We start from the raw sequence: 27,500 nt of genomic DNA, 5'->3' as shown, positions 1-27,500 counted from the left end.
CAAACAAAATTTTACTTCCAGCCAAAAAAAATTGTTTTGCTTTGTCTGGCCTAGCCCGCATTTGTGCAGTTTGAGTACAACAGAGATTTGTATTAAAGATTGTACTTGGCTGAAGTGTCTGGAGAGAGGGCTCGCTGATATATTAAAATTAAAAATGATACAGTCAGGCAGAAAAACAGACATAAATAAATAATTATTTCACAAATATCTCCTTCAATAAGGTTTAAAAAGGTTTTTTCAAGAAGTTTTATTTTCAGTTTTTGAAATTGCCCTTAAAATCATTTAAATGTAATCACAATGTTCAAGAAAATTTCAGTGTATGTCAATTAACTGATTGATTTGTACTACTTTTACTACCTAATGTGTTCTGTTGATTAGGTATTTGGTGAAGAGCTACAAACAAGCAAGGGCAGGCCAGCAGTTGACTGGTACCGTTTCTTACTTGAACGAACCTCAGAGCAGGATACAGCCGCATTCTGTGTCTTCCCGGACCACTGTTGTCAATATTAATGACCTGGCCAGCCTTGTGGAGGCATACAAATTTAGAGCTGCAAAGTAAGTTGGATTCAGAGAACCATTTTTTTTTTCGGTCAACACAGATCACACATAGCACATAGAATTTTTGCAGAGATTTGAGAATGTTTTTAAAAAAATTCTCACAGGTTAGTCGAAATGGCAGCTAAGAACCTCCAAGCAGAACTACAGCACAGCAGGAGCAATGAGGACGCCTGGAACAACAGCTCCATTGATCTAGTCCGAGCATCTGATGTGAGGCTTCTAGAAATTAACCTTTGAGCTATAATGCTAATACAGGGGTGTCGAATCCTGGAGGGACACTGTCCTAAAAAGTTTATCTCCAACCCCAATTAAACACACCTAAACTAAGGTAATCAGGGTCTTAAGGCCATCTGAAAACTTAGGCAGCTGACTGATTGTTGCCTACCTGCCCTATCAGGCTGTAAGGCAGCGTTCAAGTTTGCAGGTACCTCCACAAAATGATTTTGGACAGACTTCTGAGGCAGCATAACAATTTGATGATCTATAACAAGCTTTGGTGATAACTAAGCGAATGTCTAATTACTACTATACTATTTTCCTACTGGAAATTAAATCAGTAGTTGAAAAAGCCATTTAAACATACATTTACACATACATTTTTTTTAGCTCAGCTGTCACAAGATTGGACATCCCTGTGCTAATCCAATTTTATTTAAAGAGTACCTGTTATTTAAATCCTAGTTCAGACTGTCACTCAGAATCAGATTTTGTTCATATTGGAATCCAATCATATTTAGCAACATTTGGCAAAAAAAAGAAATTATTTTTATGAATGTTTACAAATTTCAGTCTGACCACACAGATTTTGCATAGCTTTTTGGCTGTCACTTTCTTTTTGGCTATGTTTTCATAAAATGTAAATATGCTAGGTAGTATTTGTAGAAAACAGTTTGAATGTAATTATTAAAAACATGGTTGTGTTGTTGTGAAGTGTGAGTTGAGCGGAAAATGACAATAGACTGCTGGTCTATACACCAGACCAGCAGAAACGGCAGCAGGGAATCAAGCTGCACTCTTCAGCTACCTACATTTCTGCTGTTGCCGCAAAATACATACTAATCCAGTGCAACAGCAACATGCTGTCATGTTGTAAGACAAAATCTTGTGAACCCTTGCTGTTGTTGTTTTTTGGCATAGGCATACACAACATTGTTGCCACAAAAACAAATGCACTCCACGGGACAGTCAAATACACAAATAATTTGATTTGGGCTGACAGTGTGAACATACCTTAATTGTTTTAGTATACAGAACCCATTAAATAATTTCATTAATGATCATTTGTAAAGATTTGACAATGCAAAAATTGTTTTAGAGCTTTGTTTTCACTAATATTTCTCTTCATTGTCTGTCTACAGGCCCATTGTCATTATGTGGTGGTGAAGCTGTTTGCTGCTAAACTGAGTGAGATTGGGGATACGGCTGTCCACTCTGTGCTCAGCACTTTGGCTCTGCTTTATGCCCTTCATGGAGTCGCACACAACTCTGGAGACTTTTTACAGGTTATACCATACAGTATAAAATACATTTAATTTATTAATTAATTATTTTAACATAAGTACTGGACTGTTTTAGTGCATACAACACGAATAAATACAGTTATTTTTTAGAGATAGTGGTGGGTTTAGGTTAAGTAGAACTGAATGAATTTGTATTTTTTTTTTATACCTCACCTCAGCTTAATAGACAAGAAGCTCATACTGTAGCTAAAATTCAGCTTGCTCGGTCAGCTTGGTTCTGGTTCCCAAACAAAATTGTTTCCTTCATTGCATCCTCATATGGATGCAGATAACTTCATAGTTCAAATATTTTTCAACTTTCATTATTAGTTTTTTTTTTTTTTAATTCATTTTATTTATGGTTTTGCTGAACACCAAGAAAAAAGGGGGGAAAAAACAACAAACGACAATAAACCCCCTCCAGCTGAACTGCCTAAGTAATACATAAAGTGCAATTATTGAAAATAAATAAATATGTAAAAAAAGAGAATATTCAGAATTGCGTTATAAACCAGATAATATTTAAAGTAGAGGAAAATAAATGTACAGGAAAAAGGAAATGGGGGTGGTTACAGGATACACAAGCATTAGATTACCTCCAAATGCTCTAAAAGAGGTCCCCATGTGTCTTAAAATCTTTTTGGTGAGCTAAGCTCACTAAAATGTAATGATTAAACTTAAATAATATAGAACATCTCATTTAGCCATCTCTTGAATCAAGGGGCTTGTGAAGATTTTCAATTAAGAAGTATTACCTTTTTGGCAGCAATCATGCTCACCATTAGAGCCTTCTGGTGGGTATGAGATAAAGTTACCCATCAACTCAGAATATCCAAAATTAGCCAGTTTGTTCTCTGGTTAAATGTTCATTTAAAATGTCCTTGAAAACAATTTAAAAATTTTGCAAAAGCACAGACAAAACATTTACCTTTACATTTAGACATTTAGCAGACGCTTTTATCCAAAGCAACTTACAAATGAGGATAATAGAAGCAATCAAAACCAACAAAAAAAAAAAAGGAGGTGAAGTGAGGCCAAGTATGGTGACCCATACTAGGAATTTGTGCTCTGCATTTAACCCATCCAAGTGCACACACACAGTAGTGAACACACACACCGTGAACACACACCCGGAGCAGTGGGCAGCCATTGCTGCGGCGCCCGGGGAGCAGTTGGGGGTTCGGTGCCTTGCTCAAGGAATTCACCTCAGTCGTGGTATTGAGGGTGAAGAGAGTGCTGGTTATTCACTCCCCCCACCTACAATCCCTGCCGGACCTGAGACTCGAACCTGCAACCTTTGGGTTACAAGTCCGACTCTCTAACCATTAGGCCACAGCTGCCCCTATATAATATAAAAATATTAGGCCCTTATATATATACAGTCGTGGCCAAAAGTTTTGAGAATTACATAAATATTGGAAATTGGAAAAGTTGCTGCTTAAGTTTTTATAATAGTAATTTGCATATACTCCAGAATGTTATGAAGAGTGATCAGATGAATTGCATAGTCCTTCTTTGCCATGAGAATGAACTTAATCCTGAAAAAAACTTTCCACTGCATTGTTAAAAAGGCTTCAGGGCGTCCAAGAAAGTCCAGCAAATGCCAGGATCGTCTCCTAAAGAGGATTCAGCTGCGGGACCGGAGTGCCACCAGTGCAGAGCTTGCTCAGGAATGGCAGCAGGCAATTGTGAGCGCATCTGCACGCACAGTGAGGCGAAGACTTTTGGAAGATGGCCTGGTGTCAAGAAGGGCAGCAAAGAAGCCACTTCTCTCCAAAAAAAAAAACATCAGGGACAGATTGATCTTCTGCAAAAAGTATGGCGAATGGACTGCTGAGGACTGGGGCAAAGTCATATTCTCTGATGAAGCCTCTTTCAGATTGTTTGGGGCATCTGGAAAAAGGCTTGTCTGGAGAAGAAAAGGTGAGCGCAACCATCAGTTCTGTGTCATGCCAACAGTAAAGCATCCTGAGACCATTCATGTGTGGGGTTGCTTCTCATCCAAGGGAGTGGGCTCACTCACAATTTTGCCCAAAAACACAGCCATGAATAAAGAATGGTACCAAAACACCCTCCAACAGCAACTTCTTCCAACAATCCAACAACAGTTTGGTGAAGAACAATGCATTTTCCAGCACGATGGAGCACCGTGCCATAAGGCAAAAGTGATATAAGTGGCTCGGGGACCAAAACGTTGAAATTTTGGGTCCATGGCCTGGAAACTCCCCAGATCTTAATCCCATTGAGAACTTGTGGTCAATCCTCAAGAAGCGGGTGGACAAACAAAAACCCACTAATTCTGACAAACTCCAAGAAGTGATTATGAAAGAATGGGTTGCTATCAGTCAGGATTTGGCCCAGAAGTTGATTGAGAGCATGCCCAGTCGAATTGCAGAGGTCCTGAAAAAGAAGGGCCAACACTGCAAATACTGACTCTTTGCATAAATGTCATGTAATTGTCGATAAAAGCCTTTGAAACTTATGAAGTGCTTGTAATTATATTTCAGTACATCACAGAAACAGCTGAAACAAAGATCTAAAAGCAGTTGAGCAGTAAACTTTGTGAAAACTAATATTTGTGTCATTCTCAAAACTTTTGGCCACGACTGTATATATAGTACAGACCAAAAGTTTGGACACACCTTCTCATTCAGGTGTGTCCAAACTTTTGGTATGTACTGTAGATATGAATTCAACTGAAAAAACTTGTGAAAAAATATCTTTCAGGTGGTCAAATAACAAATAGTGGAGCTCTGCAGCCACCTACTGGTAAAAGTTATTTGTAGTTGTTATTTTTTTTACTTTTAAAACTGGATTTTCCAAAAGATGGTCAAAAATCTTACACTAAACCATGTGAAATTATCCATGTTATCCCCATGAATTAAAGTTAGAAATGTGGATATTTTATAATGTGAATTTTACATAAAAAAGCAGTTTTTGTTTAAAAACCCATTTAAAAAATATTTATTTATTAATTTATATATATTTAAAAAGTATCACTAACCCACTGAAAACTGCACAAATGTAGAGTAAAAACTTTAATAAACAGAAAAATATACAGTACAGACCAAAAATTTGGACACACCATTCATTTGAATGAGAAGGTGTGTCCAAACTTTTGGTCTGTACTGTATATATATATATTATTAGTGGTGGGCCGTTATCGGCGTTAACGTGCTGCGTTAACGTGAGACTCTTATCGGGCGATAAAAAAAAATATTGCCGTTAATCTATTCTCAAAGTTGGGTTGGGAGCTGGGTCTATACTACGCAAGCTATGATGACTTTCACCTTGAATGGATGTATACCTAGCCGAATTGCACTGTAGGGGGCGAGAACGAGTCTTCGAACCTGTGTGTATGCCTACTGTGAAATTACCACATCAAACGAGACGTTCTAACATGGATGCAGCTATGAAGCCGCTGGATTTGCTTCAGGGCAGAGGCGTTGCTAGACCCTTTTTACTGGGGCACGTGCGTGAGTTATAATTTACTTTGATAATCCCGAAATAAAGACATTAAACTATATGCAACAACTGAATTGACGCTTCTAAAAGCAACACAGTTTAACCGAAGACCATGCACGCAGATATCCATGCCCGTGCGCATCTGTGTATTTAACTGCAACACGCAGCCTTTTAAGCAGAAGTACATGCAGTGTAGGAATAGTTGGTTACACAAGTTTGTATAGTTAATTGTGTTGTAAATGCAATTGTCAAGCAGTTTGTGATGCAGTTTGGAAACAGGAGATGAGCCCCTGGTCTAATGCGCCATCTGGCTTGAGAAACCCGTTCTCAAAGACTTACTTTTAGTCATTATTTGGGTAGCACACACATATTCTGAATACCTTCGGCAGAATTCAAATTAGCCATTTTAATCTAGATTAATCTAGATTAATTCCAAGATTACAGTGATATTAATCTAGATTAAAAAAATAATCTATGCCCACCACTAATATATATAAATAAATAAATAAATAATATAATATTATTAGTATTTTTTTTTTTTTGTCAGGCTGGTCTACTAAGTGTTCCTCAGCTGGCTCAGATCTCACAGAGGCTGAAGGGTCTTCTCTCAGAGCTGAGGCCCAATGCAGTGGCTTTGGTTGATGCCTTTGACTACCGTGATGAGATGCTTAATTCTGCTCTGGGGAGATATGATGGCAACGTCTATGAGCACATGTTTGAATGGGCCAAGAAGTCGCCTCTGAATCATACTGAGGTTTGTATTCAGGGCATTTGAAGTGTGTCTTGTTGTCATTTATGGTGAAGCATGTTAAATAATTTTCAGAAGAACCTCTTCATTCATTCATCATTTTTTTTTTTTTTTAAGGTGCACGAGTCCCAGCACAAGTATCTAAAGCCACTACGGTCCAAACTGTAAGAAGTGCCTTACTGGAAGAAAGGAAAGAGTCTGTCCAAGAAAACTAATACCATTAGCTCTTCTCTCCACCACCACTGGGTTATCTTGTCATCTACTGTAGCAAAGGAATTTGTCAGTGAAGAGATTCTATTTCATTTTAATGGATATGGTTTTCTAATTATTTAGAGCAGTAAGTCATGATTGCCTTTTCTGTGCACTTAATGATAATTTCAAGTTAAACCACTTAAATTACTTTTTATAATTGTATAGATTCTTTGTAATTTGTAATATTTGCTTAATTGGTTTTTCTAGAGGATGTAATTTGAGTTTGAAATTATTATTTACTGAGTAATGAATAATTTGATGGTCAGACATCTTAACATCTCTTAAAATCATGCCTTAAGAACCTCAGACGACAATGTTATTCTTTCTTTCTTTCTTTCTTTCTTTCTTTCTTTCTTTCTTTCTTTCTTTCTTTTTCTTTCTTTTTTTTTGTCCAATGTAAAAAAAAATCAATGCACTGTATTAGTAAAGTTCTTTTGCAATTACTTACACCATTTACATACTGATTTGTGTCCTGATACATTTTTTCCACACTGTTATTTGAACTCTTATGCTACATTAATAACGGAATAAATTAACATTTGTACTGTACTGTTTACATAGCTGATCATCCATTAATATCAGTATTGCAGTTGCATTTCTAATTACAATTCAATATAACTGTTGTAGTAAGATGATATTTTCACCTCTTTTCAAAACCTAATAAAATAAATTCACTATGAAGGCTCCTTTGTAGCAGTCAAATTTAATTATAATTATACAAACCATTGTAACAAGCTCTTAAAGAAGAAAATGTTCACAATTATTATTTTAACACAAAATATTAATAATGGTGCTTGACTTGAAATTGTAGGCTATTTGCAACCAGAATGTGATTTAATCTTGTAAATTCATAAAGTTTTTGAATGAAACATTGTTTAAAGAGGAAAAGCGTATATGAACCCACGGGAATATGCTAAATCATGCTAGTGTCGACTTAAATAAAAACTATAAATATTTTTATTCATCAAAGAATTCTGAAAAAAGTACCACGTTCCAAAACAATATTAAGCAGCACAACTGTTTCCAGCACTGATAATAAATCAGCATGTTAGAATGATTTCAAAGGATCATGTGACACTGAAGATTGGAGTAATGATGTTGAAAATTAAGCTTCGCATCACAGGAATAAATTAAACCTTAAAGTACATTAAAATAGAAGACCACTATTTTAAATTGCAATAATATTTCACAATGTTACTTTTTAATGTTTTTTTCTGTAATACTTTTTTTTAGGATTCTTTGAATAAAAAGTTAAAAAGAACAGCATTTATTCAAAATAGAAATATTTTCTAACAATATAAGTCTTTACTATCACCTTTTATCAATTCAACACATCCCTGCTAAATAAAAGTATTAATTTCTTTCAAACAAAGAAAACAATTACTGACCCCAAACTTTGAACGGTAGAGTATATTATTATAAAAGATTTCTATTTTAAATAAATGCTGTTCTTTTTAACATTTTTTTTTATCATAGAATCATGAAAAAAGCAGCACAACTGTTTCCAGCACTGATAATAAATTAGCATATTAGAACGATTTCTGAAGGATCATGTGACACTGAAGATTGGAGTAATGATGCTGAAAATTCAGCTTCGCATCACAGGAATAAATTCAATTTTAAAGTATATTAATATAGAAAAACCACTATTTCAAATTGCAATAATATTTCACAATGTTAGTTTTTTCTGTATTTTAATCACACAAACACAGCCTTGATAAGCAGAAAGGTTTCTTCTTTAAAAAACAAACAATCGCACTGATTCAAAACGGTAAATATGTTACAATGACTAAACAAACTCATCTAGATCTTCAGTGGCATAAGGGTGCAAACATTTTCAGCAAATTTCAATCTGGTGTGAGCTGTTTCTTTAAAATTTTGTATAAGTAGGCAGCACACTACAGTTTAACTATTCAGTCATTCATTTTTTCTAATCTGTAAAAGTCAACTGTTAAATAGGGCTGGACAATATATCGAACGATATTGTGAGGCGCGTTTAGTCAATGAAGCCGGTGCTTTGATTAGTAGTAAATCTCCATCACGTGCGTTCCGCTCAGGTTCCGCTGGAGCGGCAATTAATACACAGAGACGTAAATCTCTGACAAGCTACGCCATATCGCGCTCAATATCGCATTCGATATTAAGCTCGATATGGCGTAGCTTGTCAGAGCACCGGCTTCATTGACTAAACGCGCCTCACAATATCGTTCGATATATTGTCCAGCCCTACTGTTAAAGCAAAAATACAAGTGTGTGAGCTGGGCTGTGATCCAGTGGTTGTAGATGAGCAACTCTCCCAGTTTCCAACTCGACGTCATGTAGGAAGTGTAGCAGGAAGGGAGGAGAAATGAGCCCGGGCTTCCTCGTATCACTAGTTCTCTTTTATAAACTCAAATTAAACATACTAGCAACTTACTACACGTAACATTACATCATTAGGATACTTTTTAAAGGGTTAAACGTTTTTCAAGTTAGTCCCGAAAAATCCGGATTCTCCCGCTGAACGTGTGAATGAAAGAAAAGCGAAACGCGTGAAGACTTGGAACGGTGAAGTGCTTGGAACACACGGCACAGAAGAGAAAGAGTCACTGGTGTCTTGAGGTCAATGGAGCGTTTCTGGAGGACGTGCACTCATTTGTTATCTGTTAGGTAAGACAATAGTAATGGATCCTCCTAACTGTTTTGAATCAAAATCTATATGATAATCATGATGACCAGCGGGAATTAAGCGGGTTCAGTCACTTAGACCACCTACCGTTGTTATCTGATAGTTTTTGTTACAAGCTCAATATAGCTTACAATCTATATGTCTGTTCACAAAACTCGCGGCTGCGTGTAATTCGAGCGACTTTTTTCTTTTGTCTTTGTGAATTGCTTAATGTTGAGGAAGCAGTTATGAAATGGATTCAAAGCAGTTTCAGATAATGCAACGTGACAACAGAAGCATCAGTTACTTATGCGAACTTTACACGAAGGCCACGCTGTGAACAAAGAAGTCCGTGGCAAAAATACAATAAATTATGTAATTTCCTGAGCCCATGTGCACTAGAGCACTAAATAACACCTTAACACAATAGTTGTGGTACTATTTTAACAAACTTTAACAGTCAGGAGAGTTCTGTTGGGTCACAAACAAATGACTAGATGTTTATAGATGAAACCACCTGGACCCAAACTCAAAATACATAGGCTATAAGATATAACAAAGTACAAATTGTAATTCTTGCATGATTTCTTTGGTTTCAATCTCGTGTCCTCTTTATGTCTTTACATGGGTCGTTTGACAACATTTTAAATGCTTTTAACATGTTTTTACTTGTAGACCTAAATCAAATATGTAGACACATTTAGGCAGGCTCACCGTGTCATGGCATGTCTGCTGGAAAACAAGAATTTAGTCCATTCTAATAACTAATTTAAATGTCTGATCGTAAGAGGTTTTTCATCGTGTTCATCATGCTCAGAATCATCACCTCCAGATGACTGACCATCCCAGATCTTCAAAGACAGACAATCACAGGCTTGCTTTTTGTAGTCTAATATTTTCTTTAATATTTCTCTCTACAGTTACTGTATACCGTTACTCAAATAATGTAGTCCAGGGAGAGCTGAGGAATGTGCACAGGGCTTTCCACTTAGCAAGTTCATACTTGCTTTTCCATTGAACAGAGATACAGTAAATATTCTTTTTTTTTCATCTTTTTTTTGTCCAAATGTGTTTATTTATTTACCCATATGTAATCCCCCCTTTGACAGTCTTGTTACTACAATAACATTTGAAACTTTAGAATACCTTCTTTTGTGTTCAACAGAAGAAGAAAAGACATACAGGTTTGGAACAACATTAGGGAAATCAACATTGTGACTGAATGATGATAGAGCTAATATTTTTTTTGTACTTTTAAGCTGCCTTTCCAGTCTGGTACTTCCAGATTTGACTGTACCAATTCACTCCCTATAGTGGTAGTAAGTTGTGACGATACTTTTGGAAGCAATCAAAATCAACAAAAGAGCAATAACATGCAAGTGCTATGACAAATCTCATTTAGCAAATAAATGAATAATTAATAGCAACTTGTATATAAAAATATCCACTGTCATACTTTAAGGAACATACAAGGACATGCCAAGGCTAAAGTGTTAAATAACATAGTTATTTCTCACTGTCTATAATACAGAAGAAGCAGCATATTATAATGCAGAGCTTATTTCAATGCACACAAAGCTCAAACTGCATCCAGAAATTCCACATTCACAGAGGGCCTGTCATCTGTCATTTATCATAAGCAATGAAATACCGACTTTAGGCAGAAAGACCAAGCAGCTGTTTTCAACAATAAAAGTGTATAGCTAATGGTAAATTCCAAATTTGAAAAACACCTTAAAAGTATCATAAAATAGTTCATATGACTTGTGTGTTATAGTCTAGTTGTATGATAGCTTTGTGTGAGTATGATACACCATTCATATGGACAATACTCACCCTTGTGCTTTTTTGCCATTGTCGTTTAAAGTAACTCTATAAAATTATCATCACCTGCTCACCTCCATGTTCGCGCTTTTTTGGGTAAACAAGCTGTTCAGTTTGTTAATCAGGAGTACTTGTTTCAAAATGTACAATATATGTAACGTGTACGGTATATGCTATTTGCTACCCCTGAGAATGTGTTCATTAAACTGCTGGCTTTTATTCGTGGGGCATGTAGTAATCACATCCTCATCTTGCAGCTGTACAAAAGGAAGCTGACATTTGTGCAACACCCATTACTTAACAGTGAGAAATGCATCATGTGAGAAAAAAGGGGATTTTACTGGCTCAAGACGGCCACATGCTAGTATGAACCTAGATTGAAATTTTCGTAATGTTTTGATGTTTATGTTTTAATAATATTTTATGTGAAATTTCTTTTTATCATACGCTTACATATTTTTGCTAGGTAGTCTGCCTCCATATAGCTGTCAAATTATTAGCTTCAGATTCTATGTAAGTCAACTACATACTACATAAATCATTTTGTGATCAGAAATGACCTACTTTCATTTTGTACTCCTGCATTTCATTTTAATAAAGTGCAAAAGAGGACACATTTCTGATCTGGTCATAACTGTTTTCTTCTGTATGTTCAGCAGAAAGACTGCTCTGAGGATTAGTCAGTGAGTTACCGTTCCTCTTTTGCCCTCTAATCATCTGAGACAAACCGTGGTTTCTTCTGACATAGTAAGTGTGATGTTTTTTTATGCTATGTTTTGTTGCTCACACTTTAGTTTGCAGGTTTGCTGTTGTGTAAACTATAGTTATATATAACACAAACATAGTCATAGAAAATGTATATTAAAAACAGTCCAAATAGTGTGAGTAGGGTCCATTTGCATTTGATGTGAACAGCCTTTTAAGTTGTGAACCTGTAATTGTGAAGATGTGTCATTGAGAATGTCTAACAGATTGTTAATTAATAATTGTCTATGCTTTGAAAGTTCAGTGGCAAAGGTCAAAGTTGAAATTGTTTTCTGCAGTGCTTGATTGGCATGCAATACTGACACTTCACTTTTCACTACATAGAGAACAATGCTTTGGACAATGCTGAATCATGGGAAAGTGTTCTGAGAATCTCACTACTGCTGAGTCTTTTTAAAGAACTATCAGTATAATTGATTTCTAGAACCATAGTGTCCAAAGCGGTAATTTACTGGGTTGCTTATGAACAGGTAAAATGTGCAGTACATGGTCCAATTTATGATAATGTGCCCTAATGGTTAGAGAGTTGGACTTGTAACCCAAAGGTTGCAGGTTCAAGTCTCAGGTCCGGCAGGGATTGTAGGTGGGGGGAGGGAATAACTAGCACTCTCTTCACCCTCAATACCACGACTGAGGTGAGTCCCTTGAGCAAGGCACCGTTCCTCCAACTGCTCCCCGGGCGCCGCAGCAATGGCTGCCCACTGCTCCGGGTGTGTGTTCACGGTGTGTGTGTGTGTGTGTGCACTTGGATGGGCTAAATGCAGAGCACAAATTCCTAGTATGGGTCACCATACTTGGCCTCACTTCACCTCCACCACCTCCACCTACTTTGTACTTTTCATTGTGCAATCACTGATAATGTCATTTTAATAGTTTAATTTCACTGCATGTAAGCTGTCAGGAATTATTTGCTAATATTTTGCATATTTTAGTAATAAAATAAATTAGGGCTGCACGATATATCGAAAAATTATCGTTATCGCGATATTAGTTTACATGATATCAATATTGCAGAGAGTTGAGATAAATGACATTTAATTTATGTGCCAAATATTTGTGCGTTGCATGCATAGGTTGTCCTCATTTGACCAAACAGATGGGGGCTTACTATCTTTATACCCGCCTCCCAAGTAGGTTCTATAATGCTATTGGCTCGACCGGGCCAAAAGGTGAACCTGGTGGCTCAGAGCAGAGAATGAAAAATAAATACAGCAGGAGTATGAAGGGAGAAAATGACACTTGTGCCTAAAAAGAACTGTACGTCTGAAATATATACAGGGATCAAAATTGCGACTGTTTATGCTCCCAAAATTTAATCTGCGCAACCTCAAATTATATTTGGGAGCATTTGTGCAAGTGCGATAAATTGTTGTGGTGCGACCTAGTTTAATTTCTTTACAAAACTTTTGCTAACCTAACTACTGCACAGACTGCTGTGAGCTGATGCGTTTGCCATTCGCTCCAACATTACATAACCATTTAAACTTAATCTTTATTGTTACCTTTAATGAAGATTTGATATATCAGCCGTCTTCCTGTCACTGACAATGCGCACCGCTGAACTAGGTACCGGATTTGCACAAACTGCATTGCAATTAGGGGTGTGTGGTATGACGATTTTTGTTTGTGGACAGTAAAAAGGTTCTGTACAACGCGGCATTCATTCACATCAGATGATAACTCAGTGGCCGAGTTCCACTCACGAAGGGGAGTATTTTTCACTGGGGACACGCTTTTCAAAATCCTGTTGGTGTCCTCCGACTTTCAAATGGTTTGTTAAAGTAATCTCTTGTATTGCAGAATGCATGCTCTGCACCGCAGAGAGTTTCGCGCGATCCTTAAAACGAAACCAAAAGTAAAACGTGCACGCACATTCAAAATAAATTTTAATACCCCGCATTTAGAGAGCGACTCCCCAATGCGCGCAAATTAGGCAAGATAAAATATCTAGGTTGTTATTAGAATGTGGGCTACCTAATAAGTTGCGTAGTTGTCTATAACTCTGTATCATACTTGAAAAAAATCAGTCTCTATTTGCACTTTGAATATTGAAAGAGTAGTCTACTTTGAATATGGCTTTTTTTGTTATTTATACTGTTTTTTTTTTTTTTTTTTTTTATTCTGAGGCTTTCAGAAACAGCCCATTTGATTTGCCTGGCAATTGGAATCGGCCATGAAGAATCAAGATCGGTGCATTACTAAAAAGAAATTGGGTGCTCCTAATTTTTTTTGATGCTCCTAACTTTTTGAAGTTTAATAGTAAACTTTTTGTTTAATAATATTTGTTTTATTTAAAAAACAAACAAACAAAAAACAGGCAAGGCAAGGAAATATTTAGTTTAAAAGATGCTCTTGAGAATATGGTTACATGTAAATAAAAAGTAATGTTTGAAAGCAATTAATTTTGTGTTTGCAGGTCTATGGTAACAACAAATCAGAAATCAGAATATCTGCCGAGATTTCAAGTAATTCATAGTGATTTAAAGTCAAAATTTTTGCAACTTCCTTGATATAGTTTTTTTTTTTTTTTTAGCCTGAATTAGAGTTAATTCGGATGACAGAAGAATATTGATTACCTGTTTATTTTAGCATGATCATTACATATATAAGTGATTTTAAAAATAGATAATAATAATAACAATAATAATTATTAAAGCATTTCTCTAGGGAAATGTAATATCGCAAGAAATATCGTTATCGCAATATTGAACAACAATATCGCATATTTTCCCAATATCGTGCAGCCCTACTCTGAACGGCAGATTTCTCTTTCCTGCACGCGCTCGATACCTCTCATTGTAACAAAGTGTAGATGTGATTTATTGTGCATAATTAGTGATTAAATGGAAGACCTTGTTACCTGCTTTCTAGGCCACATATAATCCATTCAAATATGAATAAGATTTTTGTGCTGCTAAAATGACCAATGGCCACATACCCTGCACACGCAACAACGTTTTAGGAGTGACATACCTTTAACCAAAACCACTACCCAAGTTAAACTCAAAATTTGGCATCCCTGTAACAGTGTTTTTATCATGTGTCACTATTGCTTTGTCTGTTACAGATTTTGATATGTACAAAGCAACACTGTTTACTGCTGCAAGATCCAGTGAGAAGCGTTTGAATTTGCCGCAAAGTGAATAAGGTTGCTGCGAGATCTAGTGAGAATCATTCAAATTCTGCCCAGAATTCTCTGTTATAAACAGCGCTGATGTACGTCAGAAAACCAGAAGTAGTATAAAAATACAAAAGTCATTAAAACAAAAAAAAAATAAAAGGTTTAATCAGTGTTTCGATGTGCCTATATGTATAAACAATGGTCTTAATGGATGGAGTAGTCAATTAGGCCACACTCAGGTATGGCATGCACTGGCAATGGTGATCATATTAAGCTTCTCATTGTTACATTTTTCTCCCATCTAGGGGTCATAGAAAAGGTGCAACCAAAAAAAAAAGGTTTTGGAGGTCATCACTCCTGTCCCAGCCAGCAGTCAACACACAAAATTTGAAATATTTGTTCTTTTTTTTATTAACTCTTATTTTAGAAAAAGGAAGCAAAACTTCAAGAGGGGACCGGGCCAACAAACAAAATGAGTCTAAATGTTGGGAGGATCAAACTGACTTACCTGAAAAAGAAAAACAAATAAACAACATAACTTTTACCTCACTCCCTAACTATCCAAAAAACAGGAGAAAACATGATTAGAAAAAGAAAATGGCATCCACCGCTCTACAGCTTCCACAATTAAATATATACAGCAACAAAGTAAACAGTATAGTTTAAAAGAGTCAAATTATATACAGATCAAATTTGAGTAAGAAAAGAAGCACTTAACAACACAAGGTCAAGGATTTAGGCTCACAACAGTCCACTGGGGCAGGAAGAATGACTCTCACTGCTTCCTGCTTTCCACCTCAGCTTTATACACCAGCTCTCATCTCATCAACCAATCAGGTCTCTCCCAATCAGGCCTCTCCTAATTAGGCTAAATGTTGGGAGGATCAAACTGACTTACCTGAAAAAGAAAAACAAATAAACAACATAACTTTTACCTCACTCCCTAACTATCCAAAAAACAGGAGAAAACATCATTAGAAAAAGAAAATGGCATCCACCGCTCTACAGCTTCCACAATTAAATATATACAGCAACAAAGTAAACAGTATAGTTTAAAAGAGTCAAATTATATACAGATCAAATTTGAGTAAGAAAAGAAGCACTTAACAACACAAGGTCAAGGATTTAGGCTCACAACAGTCCACAAACACATAGGCTGAACAACCACATGCTGGGGCAGGAAGAATGACTCTCACTGCTTCCTGCTTTCCACCTCAGCTTTATACACCAGCTCTCATCTCATCAACCAATCAGGTCTCTCCCAATCAGGCCTCTCCTAATTAGGCACAGCTGATGTCTACACCTGGCTGAAGGGATGAGAGAGAGAGAGAGATAGAGAGAGAGAGAACAAAACAACGCAGAACCAAAAGAAAACAAAGTACAATCACATTACACAGAATGTGTGAACAAACAAACAAATAAGGGACCATATACATCACAGATGTAAACTGGATCTTAAACATAAGAAATACATCCTGGGACGTAACACACCCACCATTAATTACAAGATATACCTCCTTGTAAATAAAAATGTCACAGAATTTGTATTTTTTTTAATTTTTTTATGTTGCACTCAATTTGCACTAGTTTTCGTTACCATAAGCTCGGGAAAGTGCATCTGCTACTACATTGTCTGGCCTCTTTTTATAACGTATGTCCAGATTAAATTCTTGAACAATGAGGGACCACCTCATTAACCTCTGGTTGGAATTAGACATACGTGAAAGAAAGACCAAAGGGTTGTGATCTGTGTAAACCACTATTGGATTACTACTGCCAGAGCCTAGGTAGACCTCAAAATGCTGCAGAGCCAGCAATAATGCAAGGGCCTCTTTCTCAATGGTACTGTAGTGTTTCTGGCATTTTGAGAACTTCCTAGAGAAATAGCATATTGGGTGTTCAATACCAAAGCTATCATCCTGTAGGAGTACTGCACCAGCTCCATGAGCACTAGCATCTACCTGTAGCTTAAAGGGGAGGCTGAAGTTAGGGGCAGACAGGACTGGTGCATTACACAAAAGATCCTTGGCTGCCTGAAAAGCAGATTTACACTCAGGGCTCCACACAAACTTACGTTCTGAACTCAAAAGGTCTGTTAGAGGGGAAACTACTGAGGCAAAGTTTTTGCAAAACCCTCAGTAGAACCCAACCATCCCAAGAAAAACAACTGTCCTTGCAAACTCACACTTAGCAAGGTTTAGTGTTAAAGAAGCCTCACTCAGACGCTTTAACACTGCTTCTAGGTTTCTTAGATGATCCTCCCATGTCATTAAATAGATTACAATGTCATCTAGGTAAACTTCACAGTTCTGTACTCCTGACAAGACCATCTGCATTGAACGCTGAGGAGCAGGAGCATTTCGCATCCCAAAGGCCATGACAGTGTAATTTAGGACGTTGTCAGGGGTAACGAATGCAGAGATCTCGCTGGCACGGGGTGTTAAAGGCACTTGCCAGTAACCTTTTAAGAGGTCTAGCTTGGTGACATAACGTGAAGAACCTACCCTGTCTACACAATCTTCCATTGTAGGAAGCGGAAAGGAGTCTGGTTTTGTCACATTGTTCACTTTACGGTCAGTACAGAATCGCAAAGAGTTATCTGACTTGGGAACAAGCAGGCAAGGAGAACTCCATGGACTTTGACTGGGCACAGCAAATCCATGTTGCAACAAATAATCAACTTCATTTTTCATTAGGTTCCGTTTGTGCAGGTTTACACGGTATGGATGCTGCTTAATAGGTGGACATTCACCAACATCTGTGTCATGACTTAAGATACTGGTTTGGGAAGGAACATCATGGAACAGTGACGGATATTTCCTGATCAGCTCAACAATACTACCACGCTGATCATTAGGCAAATAGAAGAGGTAATACTCCAAATTGGATAAGAAAGCAGAGTTTGGCAACATGCCACAAGAGACTTGAGCATTTCTGTCCACTAAGCCATCGGCTTCTGAAGTATATGGGCAGTTAACAACAGCATCCACTGACACTGGGTTAACAGGAACAACTGGCTTTGCCTCAGCTCTTTATACATAAGCCTTTAGCATATTTATGTGACACATCCTGCTTTTGCGACGTCTATCAGGGGTAGGGAGAACATAGTTTGTTTCACTCAGTCTTTTGTCAATCACATATGGACCAGAGAATTTCGACTGCATGGCTGAGCCAGAAACAGGGAGTAGTACCAGCACAGAGTCACCTGGTTGAAAATGGCGCACAACACTCTTCTGGTCATAGCGGGTTTTCATCTTGGACTGGACTCCAGCAAGATGGGCCTTAGCAACATCCCAAGCCTTGTGAAGCTTCTCACGAAAGGAACTCCCATAATTAAAGGTAGACACAGGTGGGGTGTTTTTGGCAAGAAACTGCTCACTTAGTAGTTTCAATGGACCTCGCACTGTTTGACCGAACACAAGCTCAGCTAGGCTGAAGCCCAGGGATTCCTGCTTGGTTCCTCTTACAGCGAACAACAATAAAGGTAATCCTTCTGCCCAGTCCTTACCACTCTATACTAGGGGTGGGTGGTACACCGGTGTCATAGAGTACGTTTACATGGACAACAATATTCCGATTTTAACGCGATTAAGACAATACTCTGATTAAGAAGCAACCATGTAAACTGAGATTTTTGATTAATTTAATCCGACTAAAGTCATAATCGGAGTAAACACAAATCGAATTAAGACAGGTGGAGTATTCCTATTTTAGTCGCATTATGGAAGACATGTACACATCTTAATCAGACTATTCCCCTTGTGTAGGACTTTTCGCCACATTTTGTGACAGGATACACACTAATGCTGCGTTCCAGGCAGGTTTTTGAGCTCGTAAATCACGTGTTCAAACCACGACTCAGGACTTTGTAGCGTTCCAGGCAAGTCACGCCAAGCATTTATTATTTTTATAGTATTAATAATTTGATTGCAACGTTATATTGTCCTAAACTCAATTTTTCCACCGTGTGCCACTGAACACCGCACCCCTAGAGGCTTTATTGTTGTTTCTCGGGCTATGTCACGTCAGAACTCGGAACTGGGAGTACGTCGTCGATCTAGTACGAGTTCACGTATGGGAATTCACGGGTTTGAGTGCCGTTCCAGTGCACTTTCACGGGTAGAAGTTTGGAAAAACACGGGTAACGGGTTGTCTGGAACGCGGCATAACGCTCTCAGTTGGTTGCGCTTTGGTTTCATTTTTATTTATTTATATTTTGCTACAACATGGGCTTAATCAATGCTCATTGCTGATAAATAGCCTAGTTTGTTATCATAATTTTTAGTTTTATGGAAACGTTTTTAACATTCAACCCCCTTTTTCATTAGTATAATTTGTAAGTATTTATTTTAATTTTGTGAACGGGATTTCCGCTATTGGAATGTCTTAGGATGCTTTTTACTTTTACTATCGAATTCATGATCTTGGTTTTGCTTGCATATATAAGGCTACACCTATCAATTTTAAGATTAAAACAAATTCTTAAAAGATGGATTTGTTATTTTTAATTAAACAGCATAACAAAAATAAATTAAAACTAGCTTATATAGCATTTATTAACAAAAACTAATAAGAGGAGGCATGGACTCCATCACATGCTGTTATATGCCGACTAAACAATTTATTACAGGGCGCGCAAACACTGAGCAATCAAAATAATTAATAAAAAAAATAATAAAAGAAAGCCTCCTAAGCGTAATGTGAGGTAAACGGCAAAGATAACAGGGTTTTCAAAATGAAAACAAACAAAAAAAGTAAAACTAAACTGGCTTTCGGTGACTGTGCTTGCGAGTGGGTTTTTTTTTTTTTTTTTTTTTTTTTTTTGGTCCTAAAAACTGACTGGCTCTGAAACGCTCGCTGTATGGATCAGACGCTTTGGAGCAGCACAGCACGCACTCGCACAAATGCGACCACGGCAAATTTTAACTCACACATTCTAAAATATTTGTTGCATATGTCCAGTGCCACTTCAAGCTTTTGTAAAATTAAAACCCAAACATCCAAAAGTCTATAAGGAAGATGAACTGATAGCGTCGCGTGTGGACGCAATGATGTGTGTCATTAATCGATCTATGTACTATAACATGTAAAACGGGAACATGAAAGGAATATTCTAAAAGCAACTCATGTAAACAGCTTAATCATATTATTGTCTTATTCAGAATAAGGTCATTAATTAGATTACTGGTGTCCATGTAAACGTAGTCATAGTCATCGCCGGTGTGACATTGCGCCACGACATGGATTTTCTAATACCGTCAATACCGTAATAAATCAATTATGTGCCTTGAACGGCTGCATTTACACCAATAATAGCGAATTCTAAATAATAAGGCATTACATTTTCTTCAAACGTTCAGTTGTGGTCTGAATGCCTGTCCTTATACTATATATCCTGTTATAAATAAAGTAAAACATATTCGTATCAGCTTTGCAGGTGGTAGGTAAAAGGGGCCATTAAACGACTGGTGAAACATCATGAAGAAAGGTCGGGCCTGTATCCTATACCAGGGGCGGAGTGGCAATCGGGACGACCGGGACTTTTCCCGGCGGCCGGCCGAAGGATTTACACAGCGGATCACAAATTGAGCGGGCGCGAGGCGGAGGCAAGCGCGACCGGCCTGTTTACTTTTACTTTCGATTTTGCGATAACGCACACTCTGTGTAAAGGGAGCCGCACATCTTAGATATTTGTCAGTGAGTACAAGATTGCAGCAAATCCTCCAGTCTATTTTTGTCATCTCTTTTTACTTTCGACCCGTGATCATTCAAATCTAAAGGTCATTGTGCACTGAGTCCGATTTTCACATGCGTTTTTTTTTTTTTTTAGTTTTCTCATATTCGCCATCCTTATCAAAATGCTTATTATGGATGCGAAAATGCAGAAAATCAAATGCGATCCGAATTTTTTTTATGATGGCGGAAGTTTCAGAGGCAGTGTGTAACCTGTATTTTTTTTACGTGCAAAAATCTAGGACTCGTGTGCAATGACATTAACTCCAGCAGCTCGTGTTGGATGCAGGGTTGCCAAGTCCACGTTTTTCCCCACAGAATTGGTCTAGTTTTAAACTGTTGCCATGGGTTGATTTCCCCCAGTTATTTAAAGGTTTTAAATATTGCAGAAATTAAATTTCAATAAAAAAAAAAATGTGTTTTGTTGTACACTGTTAAGTAAGATCTTTAGGTTTTTTGCAAAATAAATATGTTGAGAATGCATAATACTCTCCCATGTCTCTTTTTGATAAGGATACCTGCCATTTACTTATTATATTATAAAAATATTAACTTTATTCACATACTAAAGGGACAGGACAGGCTACTCCTCCCAAAATGTACCAAAAAAAGTAATACCGTGATATTATACCGTCACCGTTCAAAAGATGAAAAATACCGTGATATTAATTTCAGGTCATATCTCCCACCACTACTCTATACAGTAGGCACGCATCATTGACTTTAGGGTCTGATGGAACCGTTCAAGGGCCCCCTGCGACTACCACTGGGTGGTATGCACTTGATAACTGATGTTCCACACCTAACTCCTTTACTATCTGTTCAAAAACATGAGATGTGAAATTTGACCCCTGGTCTGTCTGAATGACTTTGTGTATCCCAAAAGTTGTATCCAGCCAACTGACAAACATGGCACGACTTAACAAATTTTGACACCGCAGATTTTACTCCAGGCCAAAAGAAATGTTTAATAAGGCGCTGATAGGTTTTTGTCACCCCGAGATGACCAGAGCATACGTGCTCATGGGCTAGATGTAGAACTTGGGCTTGGTAACCAGAAGGCAGAACAATCTGATCGACCATGTGACTATCATCATCAGCAATCTGCGGCCTCCACCAACGCATGAGTATATCATCCTCCCAGAAGTAACCTACCTTAGGGCTGGGCGGTATACCTTTTCATACCGAATACCGGTGTTTTTTTTTTTAAATGATATTCAAATTTCATATACCCCAATACCGGTGAGTGTGTGCGTACAAAGCGCTGGGAACACGTATTTTGACGCAAACAGAAACCGCAGCTTGCACGTGCTTGTCTGAAGCAACACATCTGCGGTGTGGACGTATTTCAGTATATCTGAGAAAGACCCAGGGTTAGCGATTTGCAAAACTTGTAATGCCGAAATTTCAAGAGGGGGTGTGTCTGCAGTGATGACTAGAGCAGAGATCGCAGATGTAGCTTTCAGTGAGAGAAAAACAATGGCTTTACGTTGGTGTTACGTCGCAATATTTTAAAGATGTGTCTTTTCTATATACTGTATTTTTATTAATATTTATGTTTTAAAGCCAATGGATATCACACAAGCAACGTGGAAACTGATCAATACGTTAAAGTGAAAGTAAAAACTGACTTTCAGCATCGGATGTGCATTCTTTCAGACAATGAGAGACGATTATACTTCATATGCTGATATTAATTTAGTCCCTTAATATTTTTCTTGTGCCCCGAACATGGTGGGAAGAAAATAAAAAAGAAACGTATTTTGTGTAAGGTTTGTTTTTGAAAGTCTTAAATAAAGCTCTTATTTTTCATTTTTGACTGCAGTGTTATTAGGAAGTTATGAAAGTCATAATTATGATTTCAGGTGGTCTAAAATGTGGGGACTGAAAGACAAGAATTGCGATGAAACTTCAAAAGGCTATCCATTGAATAAATATGAGCGCTGCACGTTTCAAAATCATTTGTTGCGCTACTTTGTATACTACCATTCTGACAGCGCCTCCTGCTGGAAGAGAAACGCGTAGACTTGTAAATGTGAACTTGTGAAGAATGCACAATAAAGTGTTGTGTATTTTGACTGCAAATCATGAATTCTGATTTCTTCACCTCATTAAAATTATGAGTGCCACTGTCACTTCTTTGTGAACAGCAGCATTTTGTGAGACCATTCAAACCTGGGTTAATACTAGTCCGGTCAATGTAAGCCAATATACTGCAGTAATTAGTCTCTAATTTATTAGGAAATGTGGTTCCCTTCCGAAGGGAACTCTCACTGCGTCCTCTAGAGGGCGCTTTTGGGGAACGCTGCAGCGTGCCTCGAGTCTGAAGAATGCATAGAAAAAACTACATGAAATGGCCGGCGCCAGCGTATGACGTCACCGCGGCGCGTCAGTCGCTGCCGTTGCGTCACTACCGGGCGACCATAACATAAAAGAGGCGCCCGTGCAACACAATACATCTTCGCTGTCTTCAGCTTTCCCGGTTTGGATGTGCATTGGAAGAAACGGTAAGAATCCTTTCTTTAAACTACTATCATGGCAAGCACTAGCAAGTCGTTTAAGCGGTGTGTTCATCCGTGTCCTCGTTATTTGACACCTGATGACACACATGAGCTTTGCGTATTCTGTTTGGGCGAAGAGCACACACGCGATGTCCTTGAGGGGGCATTGTGTGTACATTGTGAGCGCTTCCCTATGAAGAAGCTCCGGTCTCGTCTGTCTCTCTTTCTGAGGAAAGATGAGCATTCACTTGCCCCTCGCGGTTCGGGTCCTGCCGTTGCCGAGGCACGGAGGAAACTGAGCTCGTGGGGCTCGCAAGTGGAACTGGCTGACGAACTTGAGAAGGGTCTCTCTCTCTTGCCAGCCGGAGACGATGACAGGCTCCTAGCTGATGATGATGCGTTATCGCTGACGTCGTCAGATCCAGGAGCAAGTGCTCTTTTGGGTTCCACCCAAGAAGAACAGGAAGTGCTAGAGATGGATGAAGACGCTGAGGCTGAATCCTCTCTACCTTCCTGCCCTGCATATGAAGAGCTGCTGGAGGTTATGGACCGCGCCACGGCCAGGCTCGACCTGCCGTGGAAGCGGGCTAGAAAGATAACGCCGCGGGGTCGCCTCGACGAGCGGTATCTTTCAGGCCATAACCACCCAGCTCCGGTGAGTCTCCCATTCCTTCCCGATCTTCATACTGAGATCGAGAAGGGCTGGAAAAAGCCGTACTCGGCGCGCATTCATAGTTCGTCTATGGCGAACTATGCTAATATCGAGGGATTGCGTGACCACGGCTATGAGAAGATGCCCCCTGTGGAAGAGACGCTAGCCTGCTATCTCTCCACAGGGCGGGCCTCCTCTCTCAAGACTCCCTCTCTGCCTTCTCCGGCCCTGCAATTAACATCCCGGCTGAACGGCAGAGCATATGCAGCAGCAGGTCAGGCGGTGGGTGCACTGCACACCATGGCAGTGCTCCAAGCCTACCAAGCCGATCTGCTGAAAGACCTGGACAACGGTCAGGGTCTTTCCCCTGACCAGGTGGCTGAGCTCCGTCGCACCACGGATCTCGCTCTCCGTGCCACCAAGCAGGCCGCTACCCATATGGGCAGGGCCATGGGGGCTATGGTGGCTACGGAGAGACATCTGTGGTTGAACCTGGCTGATGTCGGGAGGAAAGAGAAGGGCTTTCTTCTCGACGCACCGGTTTCGCCATCTGAGCTTTTCGGTGCCTCCGTCGAGACGGTGGTTGAAAAGTTCAGAGAAGCGAAGACGCGCTCAGCTGCCTTCAAGTCCTTTATCCCTCGAAGGCCCAGGTCTCAGCCCGAACACCACAGGGGTCCTGCGCCGCCTCCTTCTGAGGAACAGAGGCAGGTGCAGAAGGCTAGTGTTGCATCCCGCGCTCCTCCTCCCCCTGCGAGCAGGTCTAGGAGGCGACGCGGATCGAGAGGTGGCAGACAGGAGTTAAGGGAAGTCATCCAAGCGAGACAAAATTCTCGCAGGGGTCAGAGTAATACCTAATAAAACCTCTCCTTCCCTCGGGCCAGTCGGGTCGCCATTTTAATTCCCCTGTCGCCATTTAAGCTTCCTGCACTCCCCGGACCTATGATGTTCTTTGGTGGTTCTACCTGTATAGAACCCTAATTTACTGATGGTCTGGAATCAGGCGGTCTCTGAGGAGAGTCCCGCCTCTTTCTACGAAGCAGGATGCTCTTAAATGGGTGAGTATGATCCGTTTTTTACTTTGAAGGAACTTCATACTGTCTCAGGCCTGTGTATGTTTTCTCTCTCCACAGAAGAAATACGACGAGTCTACGGCAGACGCCCCCCTCTGATCCTATGGATTAAGGTTACGGCAGTGTTTTGCCCTCTCCACTCCACAGGCTGTGCGGTAAACCAACCCTTACAGCATACATTACACATAGGACCTTGTCCTCTTCAAGGTAAGCTCCCTAAGTCTTTCCTGGGTTTGCCCTTGATATGGTTATGCTGTCCTTTGCAGGCCTAGTGTAGACTTATGCCCTATTGAGACAGGAGCATAACTCCCTAGTTACGCCCCCCTTATGGCTGGATAGGCGTGTTGCCTGCAGGGTTAGGTTGCGTGTTGTATTTTTCCCTCAGAAAAAGGTGGAAACATCTCGACGGAGCACCCCTCCCTTCAAACGGTTGTATGGTGGTGTCCGTCTACACAACACTTGTTCCAGCACTATCAGGCTTCCCCCTTCAGTGGTTAAACGAGCAAAAGGAAATTTTCCTTTCTCCCTAGGTAAGCATCTTAAGATATTTATGGTTAAGATTGCACTAGTATGTTTAACTCTGTTGCAGACGGCCTGCGTGCGAGGATCCGCTTCGTGTCCTCTCCTAAATACGGTTTCCATGGAAACTGAGTGTCTACACCTGTTGAGACAGGCGTTCACTTGAATAGGAGTGCAGCAGACCGGAGTGCTCGCTGCGAACCCGGAGCAGGTTTGGTTGCTCCCTTTTCTGCGGAAAAGGTTCTTATTTGAGCTCCACCTGGTGACATGCTTTCCAGCTGGGGTCTTGATTCTCGGTCCATTTGGTGTGCGCTCCCCTTTCTGAGGAAGGGGTTTTTATGTAAATCTGAGTGCCACTTTGTGACTCTCTTCAAGTCGCCTCATTCTAAGCCTGAGGGCTGAGGCAGCACTTGATGTAGGATCTACACCCAGGCTGACGAATGTCTCCCCTACAGAGGGTTTGAGCATCTTTCGGTGTTTAACACCTTAGAAAGCCGTCACTCTAGGATCGATTCTCGCCCCCCAGGCCTAGTTCCACTTCCCTTTCTGAGGAAAGGTTTACGAAGTGTCTGAACTAGGAAGCTGCCCTTATTCATTCCGGAGCTTCCCAGAAACTTTCAAGGCAAACAGTGCTCCCCTTTCTGAGGAAAGGGTTTGTTAAGGTTAAGAGCTCACGTTCCTCCCTGTGCGCAGGATTGCTGGAACATATCTGAGCTCCCCTAATCCAGGGTTTCCTTCAGAGCAACTTCCCAGGACTGAGTGCTCCCCCTTCTGAGGAATGGGTTTTGTTAAGGTTAAGAGCTCGCGTTCCTCCCTGTGCGCAGGATTGCTGGAACGGACCTGACCTCCCCTAATTCAGGGTTTCCTTCAGAGCAACTTCCTAGGACGGAATGTTTCCTCCCTCCTGAGGGTAGGAATCTACCAGGGACAGACCCTTGAGAGTTATGAATCTGCTACAAGGATGTTGGCGTGCCCCCTTTCCAGGGTTCACTTATAAAAGCACCACTCCTTGGTGGCCAAGTTCTCCTCCCTGTTTCCCAGGGTAGGAGCTTGACCTTCATGCTTCAGGTTTCTACTCTCCAGCCTTTATTCTGGATGTATGCTCCCCTCTATGAAGGGTAACAGTGAGAGCATTCGCTCCTGTTCGGTTGTGCAGCTCCCCTTCTGGGAAGGGTCTTCTATGAGCGCCAACCCACCTTCGTGAGATTGCCAGACCTTCATACAGGTCGCGTGGACCGGGCTGTGCACGCTTCCCCCCTTTTCATTAAGGGTTCCCTAAAAGACAGCAGTGCCCCCTTCTGGAGAAGCGATCCTCCCTGTGGATCAGGGTCAGGATTTTTGTCCTCTACTATCGTCCACCATTTCAGGATGGTCTCAGCTCCATGTTCATCTCTGTTGACAGATAGCTTGCGAGCTTCTGTCCAGGGGAGGGTTAGTGTGGCAATCCCCTCACCATCTGGGTCATACCCTTTCTGTCTCTTCAGACGGCATGGAGCTGATAGTGAAACCCCCTGGGAAAACACTCCCCTTAAATCCGATCATGTCGGTAAGCGTCCCACGCTATGCCTGGGCGTCTTCCAGTTAAAACCACAAGTGTGGTAAGTGCACACACACCTGGGGCACTTCTATAAAATCCACGTGTTGGTAGGTTCCCACCAAGTTTGAGTTCCTCTTTTAAATCCTTTTTGGTATGGGTCACACGCTTTGCCTTGTTCCCATCTATTGAAGTCGGCTTACAACCCCGGTTCCCTGGGTTCGACTCCTTTGATATCTTAGCTGATGTCTGCTGACCATCCACTATTGGGGCGCGCCACTACTAGTGGCCCTTTGAACGGACCCAGGACAGGTTTCTGCCCTCTTATGGGAGCCAGTTCCTGAGGGAACTAGGCCCTATGTTGCGGTAGTTTCTGGTTCTGACAAGTCTAAGTTTCCATCGAAGCTTAGCCGTTTCCCTCAGAAGGAATTACTATAATTCCAAGCCTGAGCTGTGCCCTGGGTTCTACCCAGTCTGTAAGTGGGTAACAGGTCAGGCCTCTGGCCGGGAGGGGTAACGTTTTGACAGCCGTCACCACGTCCTAGTAGGGGCAATTCCTCTCAGAATTGTTGCTTAGTGCTCGCTGGCTTAGCATGCACTCCCCTCAGCATG

At 40.0% G+C, this 27,500-nt stretch overlaps 2 protein-coding genes across 3 annotated transcripts in view; both read left to right on the top strand.

Moving 5' to 3' along the window:
- Positions 1 to 7,203, top strand: part of acox1 (acyl-CoA oxidase 1, palmitoyl) — a 19,891-nt gene extending 12,688 nt beyond the window's left edge. For both annotated transcript variants that reach the window (XM_073852493.1, XM_073852492.1), the window contains exons 10-14: positions 379 to 555; positions 663 to 768; positions 1,917 to 2,060; positions 6,070 to 6,276; positions 6,388 to 7,203. In XM_073852493.1, the coding sequence (XP_073708594.1) occupies positions 379 to 555; positions 663 to 768; positions 1,917 to 2,060; positions 6,070 to 6,276; positions 6,388 to 6,438 (685 nt within the window). In that variant the 3' untranslated portion in view covers positions 6,439 to 7,203. The remainder of the gene's footprint in view (positions 1 to 378; positions 556 to 662; positions 769 to 1,916; positions 2,061 to 6,069; positions 6,277 to 6,387) is intronic.
- A 1,667-nt stretch (positions 7,204 to 8,870) lies between these two features.
- The window catches only part of LOC141347512 (inactive rhomboid protein 2-like), a 59,606-nt gene continuing 40,976 nt past the window's right edge, over positions 8,871 to 27,500 (top strand). Inside the window, exons 1-2 of the mRNA XM_073852522.1 lie at positions 8,871 to 9,171; positions 11,650 to 11,740. The gene's annotated coding sequence lies outside the window, so the exon portion shown is untranslated. The remainder of the gene's footprint in view (positions 9,172 to 11,649; positions 11,741 to 27,500) is intronic.

This window comes from Garra rufa, chromosome 12, assembly GCF_049309525.1.
Source record: "Garra rufa chromosome 12, GarRuf1.0, whole genome shotgun sequence".
NCBI lineage: Eukaryota > Metazoa > Chordata > Actinopteri > Cypriniformes > Cyprinidae > Garra > Garra rufa.
This window is presented reverse-complemented; position numbering and strand designations above follow the sequence as displayed.